This window comes from Pongo pygmaeus, chromosome 2, assembly GCF_028885625.2.
Source record: "Pongo pygmaeus isolate AG05252 chromosome 2, NHGRI_mPonPyg2-v2.0_pri, whole genome shotgun sequence".
Lineage (NCBI taxonomy): Eukaryota > Metazoa > Chordata > Mammalia > Primates > Hominidae > Pongo > Pongo pygmaeus.
Genome location: NC_085930.1, coordinates 139,329,075 through 139,346,441, shown reverse-complemented (window position 1 = coordinate 139,346,441; position 17,367 = coordinate 139,329,075). Strand labels below are relative to the sequence as shown.

General features: G+C 38.8%; 1 protein-coding gene across 1 annotated transcript in view; it reads right to left on the bottom strand.

The window, feature by feature from the left end:
• Window positions 1–604: 604 nt before the first annotated feature.
• Window positions 605–17,367, bottom strand: part of COL6A6 (collagen type VI alpha 6 chain) — a 167,624-nt gene continuing 150,861 nt past the window's right edge. Inside the window, exons 35-37 of the mRNA XM_054483246.2 lie at window positions 15,962–16,633; window positions 13,197–13,290; window positions 605–3,095 (exon numbers count right to left, since the gene is read on the bottom strand). Coding sequence (XP_054339221.1) covers window positions 2,900–3,095; window positions 13,197–13,290; window positions 15,962–16,633 — 962 coding nt within the window. The 3' untranslated portion in view covers window positions 605–2,899. The remainder of the gene's footprint in view (window positions 3,096–13,196; window positions 13,291–15,961; window positions 16,634–17,367) is intronic.

The following is a 17,367-nucleotide window of genomic DNA, read 5'->3' as shown; positions in this document are numbered from 1 at the left end:
GCTTAGAAATACTCTAAGAATTTTCTAAATTTTTATAATTATATGATTAAGTTACAGTACATATAGTTTACAAAGCATATATCTAGTTTCATGATTCAGTACAATCATCCCTAGGTATCTCTGGGGCATTGGTTCCAGGACCTCCCAAGGATAACAAAAGCCACAGATGCTCTAGTCTCTTACATAAAATGATGTTGTATTTGCATATAATCTACACACATCTCATATACTTCAAATTATTTTTAGGTCACTTGCGATACATAATACACTGTAAATGCTAAATAGTTGTTATACTCTATTGTTTAGAGAATGAAAAGAAAAACGTCTGTACATGTTCAGTACAGACACAACCATCCTTCTTTTTCTAAATATTTTTTATCCATGGTTGAATTCATGAATGTGGAACACCCACAGATACAGAGCCAACTATACTTAGTTTTTAGACAGGTAAACAACAAAACTGTCAGAAAATGCCAGTCATTCAGAAATGTCAGAGTTAGGAACGATGGACTAACTAGGCCTGATAGCTTAGTGGATAAGTAGAAATTGCAAATTTGGCATTGTCATGTTGCCTTGCCTTTGTTTCCCTTAATGTCTGCTAAGACCATATTTACAGGGTTTCTAGCTACTAAGTCAGATTTAGAGTCTGCAGGGGGTTGGGGAAAATTTTTTTTGATATATAAACTGTAATGCTGGGATTGGACTTCAGCCTGGAGCCATTAGATAAGCTGTAAGACTGATAAATGTGGGAAGTGCTAAGAAAAAAAATGGAGTGGGCTGACAGAGATATGATCCTTTTCTCCCCTTATCTCCCGCTACCACCCATTCTTCTCTGTCCCCTTGCCCCACAGAAAAGCCCCAGTTTTGAAAAAAAGTTATTTGGTTGAATTCTAAGTATTACAATCTGATGCCGTGTTAAGTTGCATCTCCTTTTGACCTCTACTTAAAAAAAAAAGTTTGATTCATAGCTCAGTACAGAGGTAATGGGAGGCAGTTCCATTACAGTCAATTAATTCACATTTTTAAACCAAGAAGCATCCTGCTTGTGTGATTCTTGGGTTAAATGTAGCTTTATTAAATTTATATTCAACTTAATTTTTGCTGTTTCCACTTTTAGGAGAAAGACGTAAATCAGGGAAAATACTAATATTAGGGATTTTTAAAAAGGAACTTCTATTTGCAGCATGCTTTAGAGCTCTCACCTATTAGTGATTCAAAAGATGGCCCAAAATGCTAAAAATAATCTGTCACCAAGGGAATATTTGTTTGACGTTCTTTAGTTGCCAGTGCAGAAAAACAGACAAATACATCTTAATGGTATTTCCAACAATTAACAAAAGAAAGGAGTTTATGCTTAAACTCAGAGTTAACTAGAAAAATCCCTTTTATTAAAATACATAGTAAATATTGCTCATTAATTTCCTGTACTTGAAACACTTTTTTTGAACCCCTAAGCACCACTTAGGATAGATGAAGCAAACCTGATGTGTTTTATTCTTCTCTATTACCTGAGTATGAATGTGACATTTAACTCCTTGAACTTCTTGCTCCTCTGAAGACATGAGGTGCTATCTCTGGATTTCCCTAAGTAAGAATGGCAGAAGTCGTTTTAAAAAAAATACTGCAGATAGTTTTTCTTTCCAAATTTTATGAAAATAGGTATAGGAAAGAAAATCTGAATGTCCTTGGTGTCAGTATCCATCTGCTGCATGCATCCAGGCAGGGCTTCTTTCCATTCCCAAAGAGGGGGATAGTCTGCCTAACAGGGCCATTGCTACCAACTGTGGAGCCTGCTCTTAGACTGAGGTAAGGTCTGAACATTGGGTGTTTCGTTGTTGAAAATATCAGCCCTATCATAAAAACAAAAATGCAGATGAAGACACAGCCATCAATACTTTTATAAAACCTTTCCTACTTTAACTTAGTCTCATCTCTTTTGCATCTCTGCAACTGCATATGAATTTGTAGATTAAAACAATGATTTTCTTACATTTTTCTAAACTCTGTGTATTTAAGGCTGTTTTTAAGAGCTCTGCCAATCCTGTTTTGGTGCTGTTTATTATTGACTAAACAGCTACCTGATGGGTAAAAGTAACTCAGAGCTTCATCTATGACAAGTTGTGTCTTGACTCTCCTTGTTTAAAGAATATATGGGTTAGTGAAAATTAACAAATGACCATAACAGGAAAGACAGACTAGAAGTCCATCAAAATGGGGGCTTCAAGCTCCATGAAAATGGCAGTAAGCTTCCTAATGAAGAGAAAACTTCCAGCTCAAAAGCAATAATTTATGTTCTGCGGGAATTAATTCAGTGAGTTCAGGAGGATTTAGAGATGGAGAAAATTACCCTCTTCTCATCAGTCCAAGCAAACAACTCCCACAGTGGTGTGTTTAAATGGAATAGAAGGTCAAATTTTAAAAAAATACGACATATAAACAGCATCCATTTCTAGGTTAAATTTTGGAGTAGCTTAAAATGTTAAAAAATAACTTTGATTAAATAGATGAGCATTAGACATTACTAAATTAGGAAAGAAGGATGGGTTTGCAGAAAATGAACTGGACAGAGATAAAAGAATTAACATTGACCCATGTACACATATGCATATGTCATATAAATTTTACCTTCAAATTATATCTCCGTTAGACTTTTCAAAACACTTCTTTCATTCTTCTGCCTTCTAATGAAACAGTTCTTCGACATATCAGTCGTAGAGTGCTGGAATTGTCAGGAGTGGTCAAATAAATGAACAAGATGTATCTTAATACCAATGAATGCAGGGGGTCAAGTCCTCTGATAACCTACAAACTGTTGCTTGAGTTCTGGAAGCAGATTTAGTTATATTTAAGTCCAGAGTCTTACCATGCTTCCTAAGGCTAAGTTGTTCAAGCATTTTTTTTAATCATGTTGTTTGGGAGCACTTTCTATCCTTCTTCCATTCTTAAAGGTATGGGAGGTGCTTCTGATAAAATTTTGAATAGCACCATCTCTGCCACTTCTTGCTACTCTTGAAAGATATTTTTTATCTTGAAAGAATTTTGCCTTCTGTAATACATCTTCTTTGAGGGTAGCTTTAAGTGGTCCAGGAACAAAGCTATACAACAAAAGAGAACATCATAGAAGATAAATGCCATTTCAACTTTAATAGACTACATATTAATCTGTCTTAGTAAATTAATTGTTTCACCCATTTCCTTGTTGCGGCCTTCCTCCAGGGTAATTTTAAAATTTAACTGGGTACTTACACTGGCTCATATATCAGAAGCTGACAAATGATACGTCTCATCAAAGTATGCAAAAGTATTATTTCAGCAGCAAAGTTTTTTCATGGAATATGTACCACTCAGTTCTACCTATGGTTGGTCCTTCTGATTATTTAGATTTGGGTTCAAATGGTACCTCATCACAGACCACCATATCTATAGTTTTCCCAGATCCAGTCCTACTTCCAGTCCCTCAGCACATCACGCTATTTTCTTTATAACACTTGGCGCTATCTGAACTTTTATTTACCTGTAAGCTTCCTTATGATCTATTCCTCACTTTTCCACCCAACCAGACAGAAGGTTCATGAGATCTTGTCTGTTCACTATAGTAATCCCAGGAACCTAAAAGTGCTTAACACATAGCAGTCACTCAATAAGTATTTGTCTAATGAAAGCATGAATGTATGCCATTCCCTTATTTCATCTCTTCCTTTCTTCCATAGATCCATCCGTCCATATGTTTACTATCTGCTTAATAGAAGGCACGGTGTTAGGTACAATGGGGGACATAGAAATAGAGCCCAGTCTGGCAGGCACAGAAAGAACCTGGCTGGGAATTATGAATAACCCAACAGTAAAGAGGAGCTGGAGTCAGACTCTGGAAGGGCTTGCAGGACAGGTTGAGAAATCAGGGAATCATAGAAGCCAAGTGCTAAGTAGAACTTAGAGCCTGTCTGAAAAAACCTCTGCTGACAGAAGTGTCCTAGGATCTGTACTGCCTATATGGCAGCCATGAGCCACATGTGGCTTTTGAGCACTTGAAATGTAGTGTGACTGAGGAACTGAAATTTAATTTTAATTAACCACATATAGCTGGTGGCTACTGTATTGGCCAGTACAAAAAGGGAGCCGTTTCAGACAATCCTATTTTACAGGGACGTTGTGGAAAGAGTTTTGGGTTCAAACACATTCTTACGTTTTTATATTCTAGCCCCTAGCCGAGCAGCGTTGGGCAAATCATTTAACTAGAGTGACCCTTGTTTCTTCAGGTGTAAAATGGGAAGGAAAAATAACTTCTGTTGTTGTGAGCAACAACTGAAGTCCCCTAGACTAGTTGTATGTATATTTATTTGAGACAGGGTCTCACTCTGTCTCCCAGGCTGGAGTGCAGTGTTACCATCATAGCTCACTGCAGCCCAGATCTCCTGGGCTTAAGTGATCTCCCTGCCTCAGCCTCCCAAATGGCTGGGACTACAGGTATGTGCCTCCACACCTGGCTTTATTTTTGGAGAGCTGAGGTCTCACTATGTTGCCCAGGCTGGTCTTGAACTCCTGGGGTCAAGGAGTCTTCTTGCCTTGGCCTCCCAGAGTGCTGGGATTACAGGAGTTAGCCACCCATGCACCATCCCAGCATTTCCTTATTATCTTGCAGAGTGAACATTACAAACTCAAATTCCCCAAAGTGACGATTGTATGCATAGAACATTGGCTCCACTGATATGGGAAGGGCATTCTTTTGAGTCTGAAGCACGCTGTTTTCATGGTCTTACCTTTACTGGACTCTTCCCCAGCCCCTTCACGCTGCCTCCCCCTGCCCCGCACCTCTCCCCACCTCCCCACCTTTTCCATTAGGTCCTTTGTTTTCTTTTACGGCAGGTTTAGTTACTGTCATCTTTCTTCCCATCTTTGTTAAGAAAAAATTGTTAAATTAGTAAGTGCTTGTATAGCATGATATTGCTATCTTTTTTCCCCTCTCAAATATTTTTATTCTCAAAAGGTTGAACATTAATACCATATCTTTGAATTTCCATTTTTCACTATGTTATATGTAGGAGTTTACACTTGGGTTTTGTTTTTGTTTTGAGATAGAGTCTTGCTCTGTCGCCCAGGCTGGAGTGCAGTGGCGCAATCTCGGCTCACTGCAACCTCCGCCTCCCGGGTTCAAGCAATTCTTCTACCTTAGCCTCCTGAGTAGCTGGGATTACAGGCGCCCACCACCACACCCAACTTTTTTTTTTTTTTTTTTTTTTTTTGAGATGGCGTCTTGCTCTGTTGCCAGGCTGGAGGTGCAGTGGCGCGATCCCGGCTCACTGCAACCTTTGCCCCCCCGGGTTCAAGTGATTCTTCTGCCTCAGGCTCCCGAGTAGCTGGGACTACAGGTGTGTGCCACCACGCCCAGCTAATTTTTGTATTTTTAGTAGGGATGGGGTTTCACCATGTTGGCCAGGATGGTTTCGATCTCTTGACCTCCTGATCTGCCCGACTCGGCCTCCCAAAGTGCTGGGATTACAGGTGTGAGCCACCACACCCGGCAATAATCACTTAATAAAAATCATTTGGGCTGGGCGCGGTGGCTCACGCCTGTAATCCCAGCACTTTAGGAGCCTGAGGCAGTTGGATCACTTGAGGTCTCTGTTAAAACTACAAAAATTAGCCGGGTGTGGTGGTACACATCTGTAATCCCAGCTACTCAGGAGGTTGAGGCAGGAGAATCGGTTGAACCCAGGAGGCAGAGGTTGCAGTGAGCTGAGATCATGCCACTGTACTCCAGCCTGGGTAACAGAGTGAGACTCTGTCTCCAAAAAAAAAAAAAAAAGAAAATTTGATTACTCAATTTGAGAATTATAAGACTTTGTTTCTCTTCATCCTACTGTATATTGTTCAAATAATTCTTTGCTGATTTGGTAACTCCAATAGGTTGTCAAGACAAAGAATGAAATCGTCTATTTTGCAACTTGTGCTCAGCTCCATTAAAGTTTGTGGAAAGATGGATGTGACAAATTCTAGATAAGGTGAGGTGGGACTAATTGTAGTTCTCTGTGATCAGATTCCTCCATCTATGCAGATATTCAAGAGTCAGCCATGCTACATCTATTAGTTGACTGGATGCATTGATATAGAAAATGCAGACAAGATTGCTTCTATTTCCAGAATTCTTTTACATTTGGTGTGCCCAGAAAACGTACTTTGGAAAGCAGAATTATAACAGATGAATTATTCATATGGCATTAGTGATTGTGTCCATTTTTACAATTCAATTGTTCTGGCTCTGGCCTGTCACTGCTTTAAAGTCTGGCACAGGTTCCTCCCTGGCTGGATGAAGCAATAAACAGGTGGCTTTCTGCCTTTATTGTTTCTGAGTAGATCTAAGTGCTTATATAAAGAGGGTGCCCTGCTCTCTCATCCTCATGGGCCACCTGTCTCCTTATAGCTTGTGGTTTGATTCAGCTCCTTCCTTTTCTATCTGATAAGCACCAGCTTCTGCATGTATTTCTCATAATCTCACAGAATGACCTAGTTCCTATGCAAGTCATTCTAAGGACCTGATGAGTCATCTTTATATCCAGACCTCTTTCCTAGCAGGTATTCTCATCTCCCTCAATCCTGTGTGTTCAGTTGTGCCTCACCTCTCTTGAATGGCTCAGGTAAGGAGTTTCGGAAGCAGCTGTGTAGCTCATAACTTTTGATTAGAGTCTTCGGTCACTTAGAGAAGGCCTGGCGAATGCACAGACAGTGGTATGGATTTCATGTCTCAATTCCTTGATGCCCCAGCCATTTGCTGACATTTCACCATTTCAAATACATAGGAGAAGCTGAGCATCCAGTGAATCTGGGGCGGTGTGGCAGAAGAGGAAGAAACTTCCTGTCCAAAATCACTGTGGATCCCCTCTTGCCACTCATACTTCTCTGCAAACATAAAGCGTGGTAGGAGTGGTTTTCAAAAATGCCTTTTAATTGCATAGGTTGGCTCCCACATGTGTCCTCGTAGCATTCATGGCTGGCTACATATGTGGAGAGCCGACGGTAAAATGCAAATTCAGGCCCTTAAGTCTAAGAGCAGGGAAAAAAGCTTTCTTCCTTCTGCGATCTCTCCATCTACCATGGAGGTTTCTATTTGTCATTCAATGAGCTTTCCCATCCCCTTTACTTGGTGTGTGGCCAGCTGTTGAGTTCCTTTTCCCAACAGCCAGAAGTCAAGCCAGGCATCTCCCCCCTCCCCTTGGCTGGCCATCCCAACCTACGGCAGAGGGGTGATCCTCTAGAGCAGGGGTGTCCCGTCTCTTGACTTCCCTGGGCAACACTGGAAGAATTGTCTTGGGCCACACATAAAATATACGAATGCTAACGATAGCTGATGAGCTTAAAACAAAAAATCACACAAAAATCTCATGTTTTAAGAAAGTTTGCAAATTTGTATTGGGCCACATTCAAAGCTGTTCTGAGCCTCATGCCGCCTGTGGGCCACAGATTGGACAGACTTGCTCTAGAGTGTTGCAGCCTCTGTGCTGGGACATGCTGGGTGCCTAGATGTAGGTGGGCAAAAGATAAATGCAGTGTGGCACTGCCAGCTTGGGGTGGATGGCCGCTGCCTTCCCTGTCCCAAGACTGTGGGAGCATAACTGACCCTAAGCCTCCCAGTCTAGGGTAGGTGTGGTGGGGGAACCCCAGGGAGCTGGGAGGTACACATTGGTCTATGAGAACCAGTCCTGGGGAAGTGGAGGGAGGTTGACTGGCAAGTGAACCAAGTCTCTAGGTTCCGACTCCCCAACACGTGCTTTATTATCCCATTGGACTTCACTATAAAACTCAAATTCAAAAATAACATTACTAGTGACTGTAGAGCACTAAACCCCAAGTGCTGTGCCCTACTGAGCACCCAGGCCCTGTGCAAGCTAACCAGCTTGTAGCACTTAACCTGACTTGGTGAAAACACTGCTTTAACACCAGCTTTAATGTACCCTCCATGCCAAAGATGCTGTCCTCAGCAAGAGTCACATGCATGGCATCTTGTCTATGTCCCTTTTCCAAGCTGCCAGACACCTGCAGCAGGGTGCTCCAAGGAGACCCTGCTCTCCTTGGACTTACTTCACAGGCCTGTTTTAGGCTTGACTTCAGGAATTATTTGCTTCTGGACAGTTCCCCTGGACAGCTCACCTGTCAAGGTAAGCAAGAGATTCCAGGTGGAGGCTTCTCAGAGGTGACAGAGCTGGGGCTTCTGCATTAGGAGTGCCTCCCTGGCCTTGATCACCATGCAGAAATGCACACATCACACAATAAAAGTAGGCACATTGCCAAAGGTATTTTCCTAAGTGTGGGTTCCAGGTGCTGGTGCACATTTGATTGTGGTTGGTGGCTGGGTAATGTATATGTGTGTTTGTACAGAATAATTTACCACAGAAATGAAGACAATCCCATTTGATTTCGCTTATTTCTAATTTTTAAAAAGTAATATTCATACATGCTAAAGGTACAATATATATGCACATTCTTAAGTTTTGAAAGAACTGACTTTTGCCTTTGTTGATACTATCTTAATTTTTAAAAAAATATTAAGTTCTACTCATTCATTTCTATGGACATAGTCTGTTTTTTCAAATATATAACATCTTCAGATCAATGCTTAGCTCATTAGCTTCTTGAATTTAAATAACTTTTCTCACATGAGAATTAAGATAAAATTTCCTAAATCATGACTTCTGGTGCATCCTACAAATTTTGACATATAGCATTTTGATTGTTACACAGTTCTAAGTATTTTTAAGTTTTCACTATAATTTTTTGTCCCATTATTTATTTATTCCCTTTAAAATGTATAGGTTTTTAAAATATTATTTTATTTTTATTTATATATATATTTTTTTGAGACAGAGTCTCACTCTTGCCCAGGCTGGAGTGCAGTGGCATGATCTTGGCTCCCTGCAACCTCTGCCTCCTGAGTTGGAGCAATCCTCCTGCCTCTGCCTCCCGAGTAGCTGGGATTACAGGTGTGTGCCATCACACCTGGCTAATTTTTGTATTTTTAGTAGAGATGGGATTTTGCCATGTTGGCCAGGCTGGCCTTGAACTCCTGACCTCAGGTGATTCACCCACCTCAGCCTCCCAGAGTGCTGGGAATTAGAGGCATGAGCCACCGTGCCCAGCCTAAAATATTATTAATTTCTAACTTAAATGCATTGTGGTCAGACAATGTGGATTGTAATGACACCAGTTCTCAGAGATTTGTTGACACTTGCTTTATAAGTTAGAAGTTGCACAAGGAACACTTGTAAACACTCCACGTTGATTTAACGGTTGTTAATATTCCATATGTTCTTCAGAAGAATGTCTAATTTTTCTGTGCAGGGTTCTGCATGTATCTATTAAATCATTTGTTACTTATGTTTACATCTTTTATATCATTACTAATTTTTGTCTGCTTGACCTATCAATATTCAAACTAGTATACTGAAATCTCGAGTTTTGATGGTTCAATGACAATTTCTCCTTATGGTTTTTCAGTTTCTCTTTTGTATATATTAAGATTTTACGACCCTCTTATCAATTTAAAATTGTTTTATCTTCCTCATAAATTGAACACTTTGTCATCATGTAGTCATCCTCTTTATCTCTATAAAATGGTTTTATTTAAAAGCATATATTATCTGATATAAATATAGCTATTCTACCTTTATTTTTGATATATTTGCCTGGTATGTTTTTTCCATCATTTTACTTTCTGCCTCTCCATTTCCTTATATTGTGGATGTGTGTCTTGAAAGCAGTTGAAGCTGGATTTTATTTTACTTTATTTTTTTGAGATGGAGTTTTGCTCTTGTCCCCAAGGCTGGAGTGCAGTGGTGTGATCTTGGCTCACTGCAACCCCTGTCCCCTGAGTTCAAGCGATTCTCCTGCCTCAGCCTCCCGAGTAGCTGGGATTACAGATGCCCGCCACCACGCCCGGCTAATTTCTTGTATTTTTAGTAGAGATGAGGTTTCACCATGTTGGCCAGGCTGGTCTCGAACTCCTGACCTCAGGTGATCCACCTGCCTCGGCTTCCCAAAGTGCTGGGATTATAGGCATGAGCCACCGCGCCCAGCCGAAGCTGGATTTTATTTTGTTTTCAAAATCAAATCCATCAATCTCTGATTGTAACTGGCATGTTTAATCTATGTTGTTTTTTTTTTATTACTCATATATTTAAATTGACTTGATTCTGCTGTCTTTGTGCCTTCTACTTGTCTTTTTTTTGTTTTTTTTTTTTTGGCCTTTTTAAAGAAACTTTCTTGGCTTTTTATTTTTTAAAAATATTTATTACATTGTTGTTTTTTATCCTATGTTCCCTCACTAGATTTTTGGTAGTTAGCTAATTTCTATTTTTCTTTTTCATGTGTGCCCTTAAAATTTGTTATGCATTTTTTAAGCATCTCAAGTTTTTCAATAGCCTAACCCCCGGCCCAAATGATACAAGCTCCTAGAATCTTTTAACTCCATTTATCTCCCTGTGACTTACATTATTATTACCCTCTTTTTAGTACCACCTTTCTTTCCTTAAAGTCCAAGCCTTCATTTTTTAATAATACAAGATTATTTTTGTTTGATGTCTTTTCTCATATTTAAATAAATCAAAAATATGTATTAATATTTATAGTCTTAGAACTTTTTCTGTTAAAACCACCAGGTGAAATGTTTTATTTTCATAGCTTTGCTAACAAGTACAGCTTTTTTGTAATCCTACAAGTTAGATATATTACTTAAAAATACACTTGTTTAGGCCAGGTGTGGTGGCTCATGCCTGTAATCCTAGCACTTTGGGAGGCTGAGGCGGGTGGATCACCTGAGGCCAGGAGTTCGAGACCAGCCTGGCCAACATGGTGAAACCCCATCTATCCTAAAAAATGCAAAAAATTAGCCAGGTATGGTGGTGCATACCTGTAATCCCAGCTACTTGGGAGGCTGAGGCAGGAGAATTGCTTGAACCTGGGAGGTGGAAGTTGCAATGAGCTGAGATCGTGCCACTGCACGCCAGCCTGGGCGACAGAGTGAAACTCTGTCTCACAAACAAAAAAAATTTGTTTAGATTTAATTAAATACTGACAAACTTTATCACTTACTATTGCCTCTTGCATCTCATTCCCTTCTTCTGTGGTTTTTATTTTTCTTGAAGTACATACTGTAGAAGTTTCTTTAATAAAGACTTTCTTGTAGTAAACTATTGTTTAAGTCTAAATTGTCTTAAGACAGTTTTTCTAAGTTGACAAAATTTTCTTCCACTAAAGTTATTCAATAGTTTTGTGGTTTCCACTGTTACAATTGATAAATCACCTACCAGCCTAATTATAATTTATTTGTAGATGATCTGCCCTTTCTTTTTGGCTGCCTTTTAAGTTTTGTCTTGGTGTCCTGCATTTCCCCATACTATGTCCAACTGTTGGCTTTCTATTTATCTTGCCTGTTACATCTTTTTTTCTTCATCTGTGAATTCATGTCATTCATAAGTTCTAGAAAATGATAATCTCTTTATGTCTTTGAATATTGGCTCTCATTATTTCTATTTTATCTTTCTAGAATTCCAATTAGATATAGGTTAGATCTTCCCATTTCATTTTGTCTCTACAATTCTTGATCATCTCTGCATTCTATTTCAGCATTTTCTATAGTTCATTATGTTTCTCTTCAGACACATTTATTACTGTTTATTCTTTCACTAAGTTTTACAAGTTTTAATTGTGAAATTCACAGAAAATTAGAATGAACAGAATCATAAATAACCTGTATATCTTTCACCTATATTCTCCAACTGTTACTGTCTTGCTATCCTTTATATGTATATATGTATATAATGTACACATATATTCATTCACGCACACACCCTATCCTACTTCCCTTTAGGAAAACCATCCGAAGGTAGGCTGCAGCCATCATACATGTTACTCTTAAGTAATTCAGCATACCTATCTCAACAAAGACATTCTCTTATAAAAACATGATACTACTACCACATACAAGGATACTGACATTAATTCAATAATATCATCCAACATATTGTTCATACTCAAATTTTCCCTATTGTTCCCCAAATATCATTTATATTAGCTTTTTTCCAATCTTGGATCGAATTAAGATTCACACAATTACATTTGACCATTTTGTCTCATTTGTCTCCCATTCTAGAACAGTACCCCATGTCCCTCTATTCTTCATGATATGAATCCTATAAACAGTGTAGGCAAGGTGTTCTGAAAAACATTCTAGATTCTGGAATTGTCCAATGGTTTCCTCATTATTAGACTTGGATTAAACATCCTATTTGAGGCCCACCAAGACGCTCATTTAGGTGATGTTGCGCACCTCCCACTGCATCCCCTCAGGAGGGCACATAACGCCAGATCTCACCATGTAAAGGCATATTTTCCTGTTTGTAATTAATAAGTAACATGTGAGTGGTTCTGTGAGACTGTTTAAACAGCCTGTTCCCCAACAACCTGTCACGTGATGGTTTTGGCACCCTGTAATGATCAGTTATTATATTTGTTATTAACATTGTTATTACATTGTGAACCACAAACTGGTGATTTTCTAATTCTACCATTCCTTCTACATTTATTAGCTAGCATTCTTGTATAAAGAAGAACATTTTCTCTCTTCCTCCTTTTTTGGAGGTGTCTATATAGACTTGCGGATTTTAAAAATTCAAAGTGTTATAATTCATTATCTTTATACTTTCTAACGTTCATCTTACTCAAAATTAGGCCAGTGGGAATCCCATCAAGATGACTCCTTTGTCCTTTTGAAAAGACACTGTTGGTTTTTAATTATTTTCTTGCTTTCTGGCATAACAAGTTTCTCCAGGCTAATACTGTACCTTCCCTGGGGCAATCTAGAATTAGGACTTTCTCTAAGAAACCCTGGTTCCTTTTAAAGCTATTTAGAAACCACAGTGTGGTTATCAGGCATGCTCATTGTCACTGGGGTGTCCCATTTGGGTGTTTTATTTCAACACTTAGCTTTTCCATTAAAAAAAAAAAAAAAGCAATTTGTTTTTCAGATCAGCGTGGTCATTTTAAAAAGTTATCTCTTGTTCCTTTGAATTATATTTTAATATCATGTAGCAATAGATTTTTGTCCAAATAAGATGAAGGAGGAAGAAAAGCAAGAAAAGGAGGAGGAGGAAAATAGAAGAAAGGCAGGGGGCATTTTCATTTGTCAAGTAACACCAAGCAGACAATACCTTTGGAACGGTCGTGGGGGCTGCTTTGGATCTATAGAGTTAAGTCTGTTGCACTTTATTTTTAAGTTTATTGGTGGATATTTGTTGATTGCACCTAGAAGAGAAAAGTCTGTGATAAGTCTTGTATTCATGACTGTTAACATTACTGCAATCTGCTCTGTACACAAAGTGCCACTTTACTGTTTTAAATAGCCATCAAGAAAAATACCAACTAAGGTGATCACATGAAATGAAAGCAGATTTCTCAGGGGAATCTTTAAAACTGACTTTAGAAAACACATCCCTTCTGAATTTATAGGTGAATTCAACTAACTTTTCAGTAAGATCCTCTTAGCTGCTAAAGCAGGTCAACCATTAGAGGAGATACCATGAGCCAGTCCTAATGGTCTGGCTTTTGATATAAACTAACAAGAGTAGTTATTTATTTGCTCTTTTGAAATATCAAAATGCAAAGGAAAAAAGACATTTTCTTTATGATCTTTGAATCACTAACAGCAGCAACAATAGCACTAACATCTTGGGTTCAGTTCATTAGTGGCTCATTTCATTTGGAAGTGTATTGATTTTTCATAACAATGAAGCATGCCTCTTTTTATACCATGTAAAGATTTAAAAGCCATTTTTGATGGGAATTCTTAAAAATGTATATTTCTTTGAAGCAGTAAATCAAATAGATTTGCTAAACCCAACTAGATCTCTTCCTGGTCACCCAGGGTCATCATAAGTAGAAAGTTTGTCCTGGACTGTGACCCAACACTGTCTCCAGAGCTGCTGTTGTAGGTAAGACTGTGTGCTCTGGACTGAATGGCCTAAGACTGTGTGATGCTTCTGTTATTGTGCACCTGATTTTTAATTTTTTTATCTGTGCTAAGTATCAGATGGTTTGTCAGCAGTTTTCTCTTAGAAAATGTATTGATTTTGATGTGGACTGTGCTTGATAGTCAACTCTATTATAACAGTATATTTAAATAAGAGCCACAAAGCGAGGGAGCTAGACCAGAAGACCAGTCAGTAACCAAGACTGTTTTGGTCACTCCTTGATACCCAGCATCAGAACAGTGAGTGGCTCAGAGAATTTCCCTAGTAAATGTATGTTAATGTTGAATGCATCAGTGCAAGTCTGTGAGCCTGCTATGGAATTAAGCATGTAGACTTGAACATGATTATGCAAAGTCTTTCTTGACTTGTACTTTTATAGTTACATTTTAAAGATTGAAGATTTATAGATCTAAGTTCTAGAAGAATGGTGTATAATTTCATCATGGTTATAGTTTTCCCAAAGCACTTTATGTATCTCTCATGTACCCTAAGTACTTTTTTCTTAAAACATCTTTTTACCTTTCCTCAGTTGGGGGGTGGGGTGGTGCCATTTATCTAATAATATAATTTGACTAATAACCCATGACACACTACCAAGAATTTTGGGGGAGTCGGGAAGGAAATTCCATCATAAAATTTCTTCCAACTTCTTGCCTGATGAGAGTTTCTTTACAAGTTTATCAGTCTTTAGAGGTGTACTTTTTTTACCCTTACAAATGCCTTATGATTCCTTTCTTTAGAATGACCCCATCCCCATTTTTTTCCTCAGCTCTTCTTTCTGGCTTCTATTCCAGAATACATCCACATAAATTTCATTATGAGAGCTTATTGTTCCCATCCAAGTGTTTCTCAAACCATAATATACATATGAGTCACCTGGGGATCTTTAAAATATGCAGATTCTGGTTCAGAAAGACTGGGTTGGGTCCTAAGATTCTACATTTCTAACAAGCTCCCAAGTGACACTGGTACTACTGGTCCTAGAGTCAGTTTGAATCATAGAGGATATACTATCAGCCCCAACAACAATTTCCAAGGCTCCTTAGACCTCACCCTACACTGACTGATAAGTCTGTGTCCCTACAGCTTTAACTGGGCTTGCCACATAATAACAGAGGCACATTTGAGACACAATCAGGACCTCAGTTGAGCCACACTGGGTACTCTTTTGCCTGTGTGTTCACTTTTCTGTATCTGGACTGCAAGGGATCATTTACCATGAAAACGTTTGCAAGTACTACCAAGTGCTTTTCACCCTTCAGAATCATATTAGGATACAGCTTTTTATCCATCCTGTTGCATTCAAAATGGATTGCATATTTTCAAGGCAAACTTACTCCAAGAAATGCAGCCCATGTTTCTTTTTTATGGGTACCGGTTACACTAATTACTGGCATCATAAAAAGAGCCATTAACAAGGCTAAGAAAGTTTTGCAAGGCTCTGTTTTTCATTCTGACAGGTAAAATGGTATCTCCTAACACTTCAAACTCTGCCTTAGGAACTTGTGAAAGCAAAGCCAAGAACTGTTTAATTTTTCTTTGGCTCTCTTTTTTGGTGCCTTAACAGATGAAACTTTCCATCAAAGGGCAGTGTGCTAAGGTTACACAGCAAGGATTTCTACTTTGTAGCTAAAGTCCAGGCTGTGACTTCACACCCCCGGACTGCACTGCTCCATGAAGACAGATGTGTGAACAGCTGCTTGTTATGATTGCTTCTCTATAGGAACCAGAGGCATAAAAAAAAAATAAGCCAGAGAACTAAATGTGTAGGAATCAGAGGTTTCCTCCCTTCTACCATCTGTCATTACATATTTTCCTTTCTGACCCTGAAGCGCCCTTGAAGACAGACAAGAGGTTTCCAAGTATCCATGTTAGCTCATCAACCTTTTTTTAGTAATACCAAGTATATTCTTAAAGTGCAGAGAACAACAGATTTTATGACTTACGCCTGATTGAGTTTATAAAGGACTTCACAAACTTCACACCATAACTGTGGTCAGGTTTATGAATTCGTCCAAGCTGGACCAGGTGGTGATCCAAAGGGTGGCTGGCGAGATCCTCCAGTTCCTTGTCATCCCAATTAGGGCCAAGGGAAAACACAAATAGGGCATATCCCTGACATTTGGCTCGCAAGGATTCCTTCTTTAAGATTTCCCCATCTAAGTGGCTGGTTTCCCCAGCAGATATCACAAATATGACTTTGTTTCTTCTCAGATTGGGTGTACTTAAAAATACATTGTCCAGAGTCCACTGTAAGGCATGACCAATAAAAGCATCTCCATTTAGTTGTTTAACTGACTCTTGCACATGCCTCTTCATGAGGTGCTTACTTCTGTAGGTGGTAAGATTGAACTCAGCTCTAACTGGACTCTTCTGAGTGTTGGGTAGGAAGTCGGGGGGAGCATGGCTCAATAGGGCCACCCGGTCTCCGGTGACAGAAGTCTCCGGCTCTGGGGTGATTTCAAAGTGATCTAATAGTGCTCCAAGGAAGGCTCTTATGTCTTCAAATTCAGCACTTCCCACATTCCGGGAGCCATCCAGAAGGAAAGCAGCATCCATGTAAGACTGCACAGGGGGTGGTCTGGCTTGGTCACAAGAAGCATCTGGCCTGCATACATCTGTGAACCAAAAGTCACTCTGGGTTACTAAGTAGAAATAGAAAAGGGAAGATAGCATGTCAAATATTTTGACATTTGGAAACTGCATAGTCTTTGATGTTAAAATAGTGACTAAATACTTTAATAGTAACAGGAAGATTTCCTAGTACATGGTTTGCATCTGTCTCCCAAAAGTACAGATTTTATACCCAGCTTGTGTCTTGGACTCCATTTACTAATGCTATCAGACTTTTAAAGATCAGGCTGTTTTCAACAGAAGTTTAATCTTGGCTGTGTCTCAAGTTTATGTCATTTGAAGTGGACAATTTGCCTCGTGCATGCGAGGGTATACCGTATCACAACATAACAGTGACTGATCCCTTTAGATTGACAATATTATCGCTATGCTTATATTGTTCTACTATGAAGAAGTGCTTACAAAGTAAAAGTAAACAAAGTAATGTATCTTTTATTTCAATTTAAATAAGTTTATAACTCAGTGTCTACCTATGAGTGATCCTTAAGGACAAAGCTCATCTTTGCATTTCCATAGTGCCCATTAGTTGAAAACTGAATACATGTTTGTTAAATGAATATTGGATATTAATGGACTTTCCTAAATGAGGTCATTTTATAAATATGCATATCTCATTTAATAAAAGAATGCATAGTAATAAAAACAGAGTGGATTTTATTGAATATGACCACAATGAATATTCAGAGGAATAAAAAAATGGAAATGGAAGGTTCTTAAA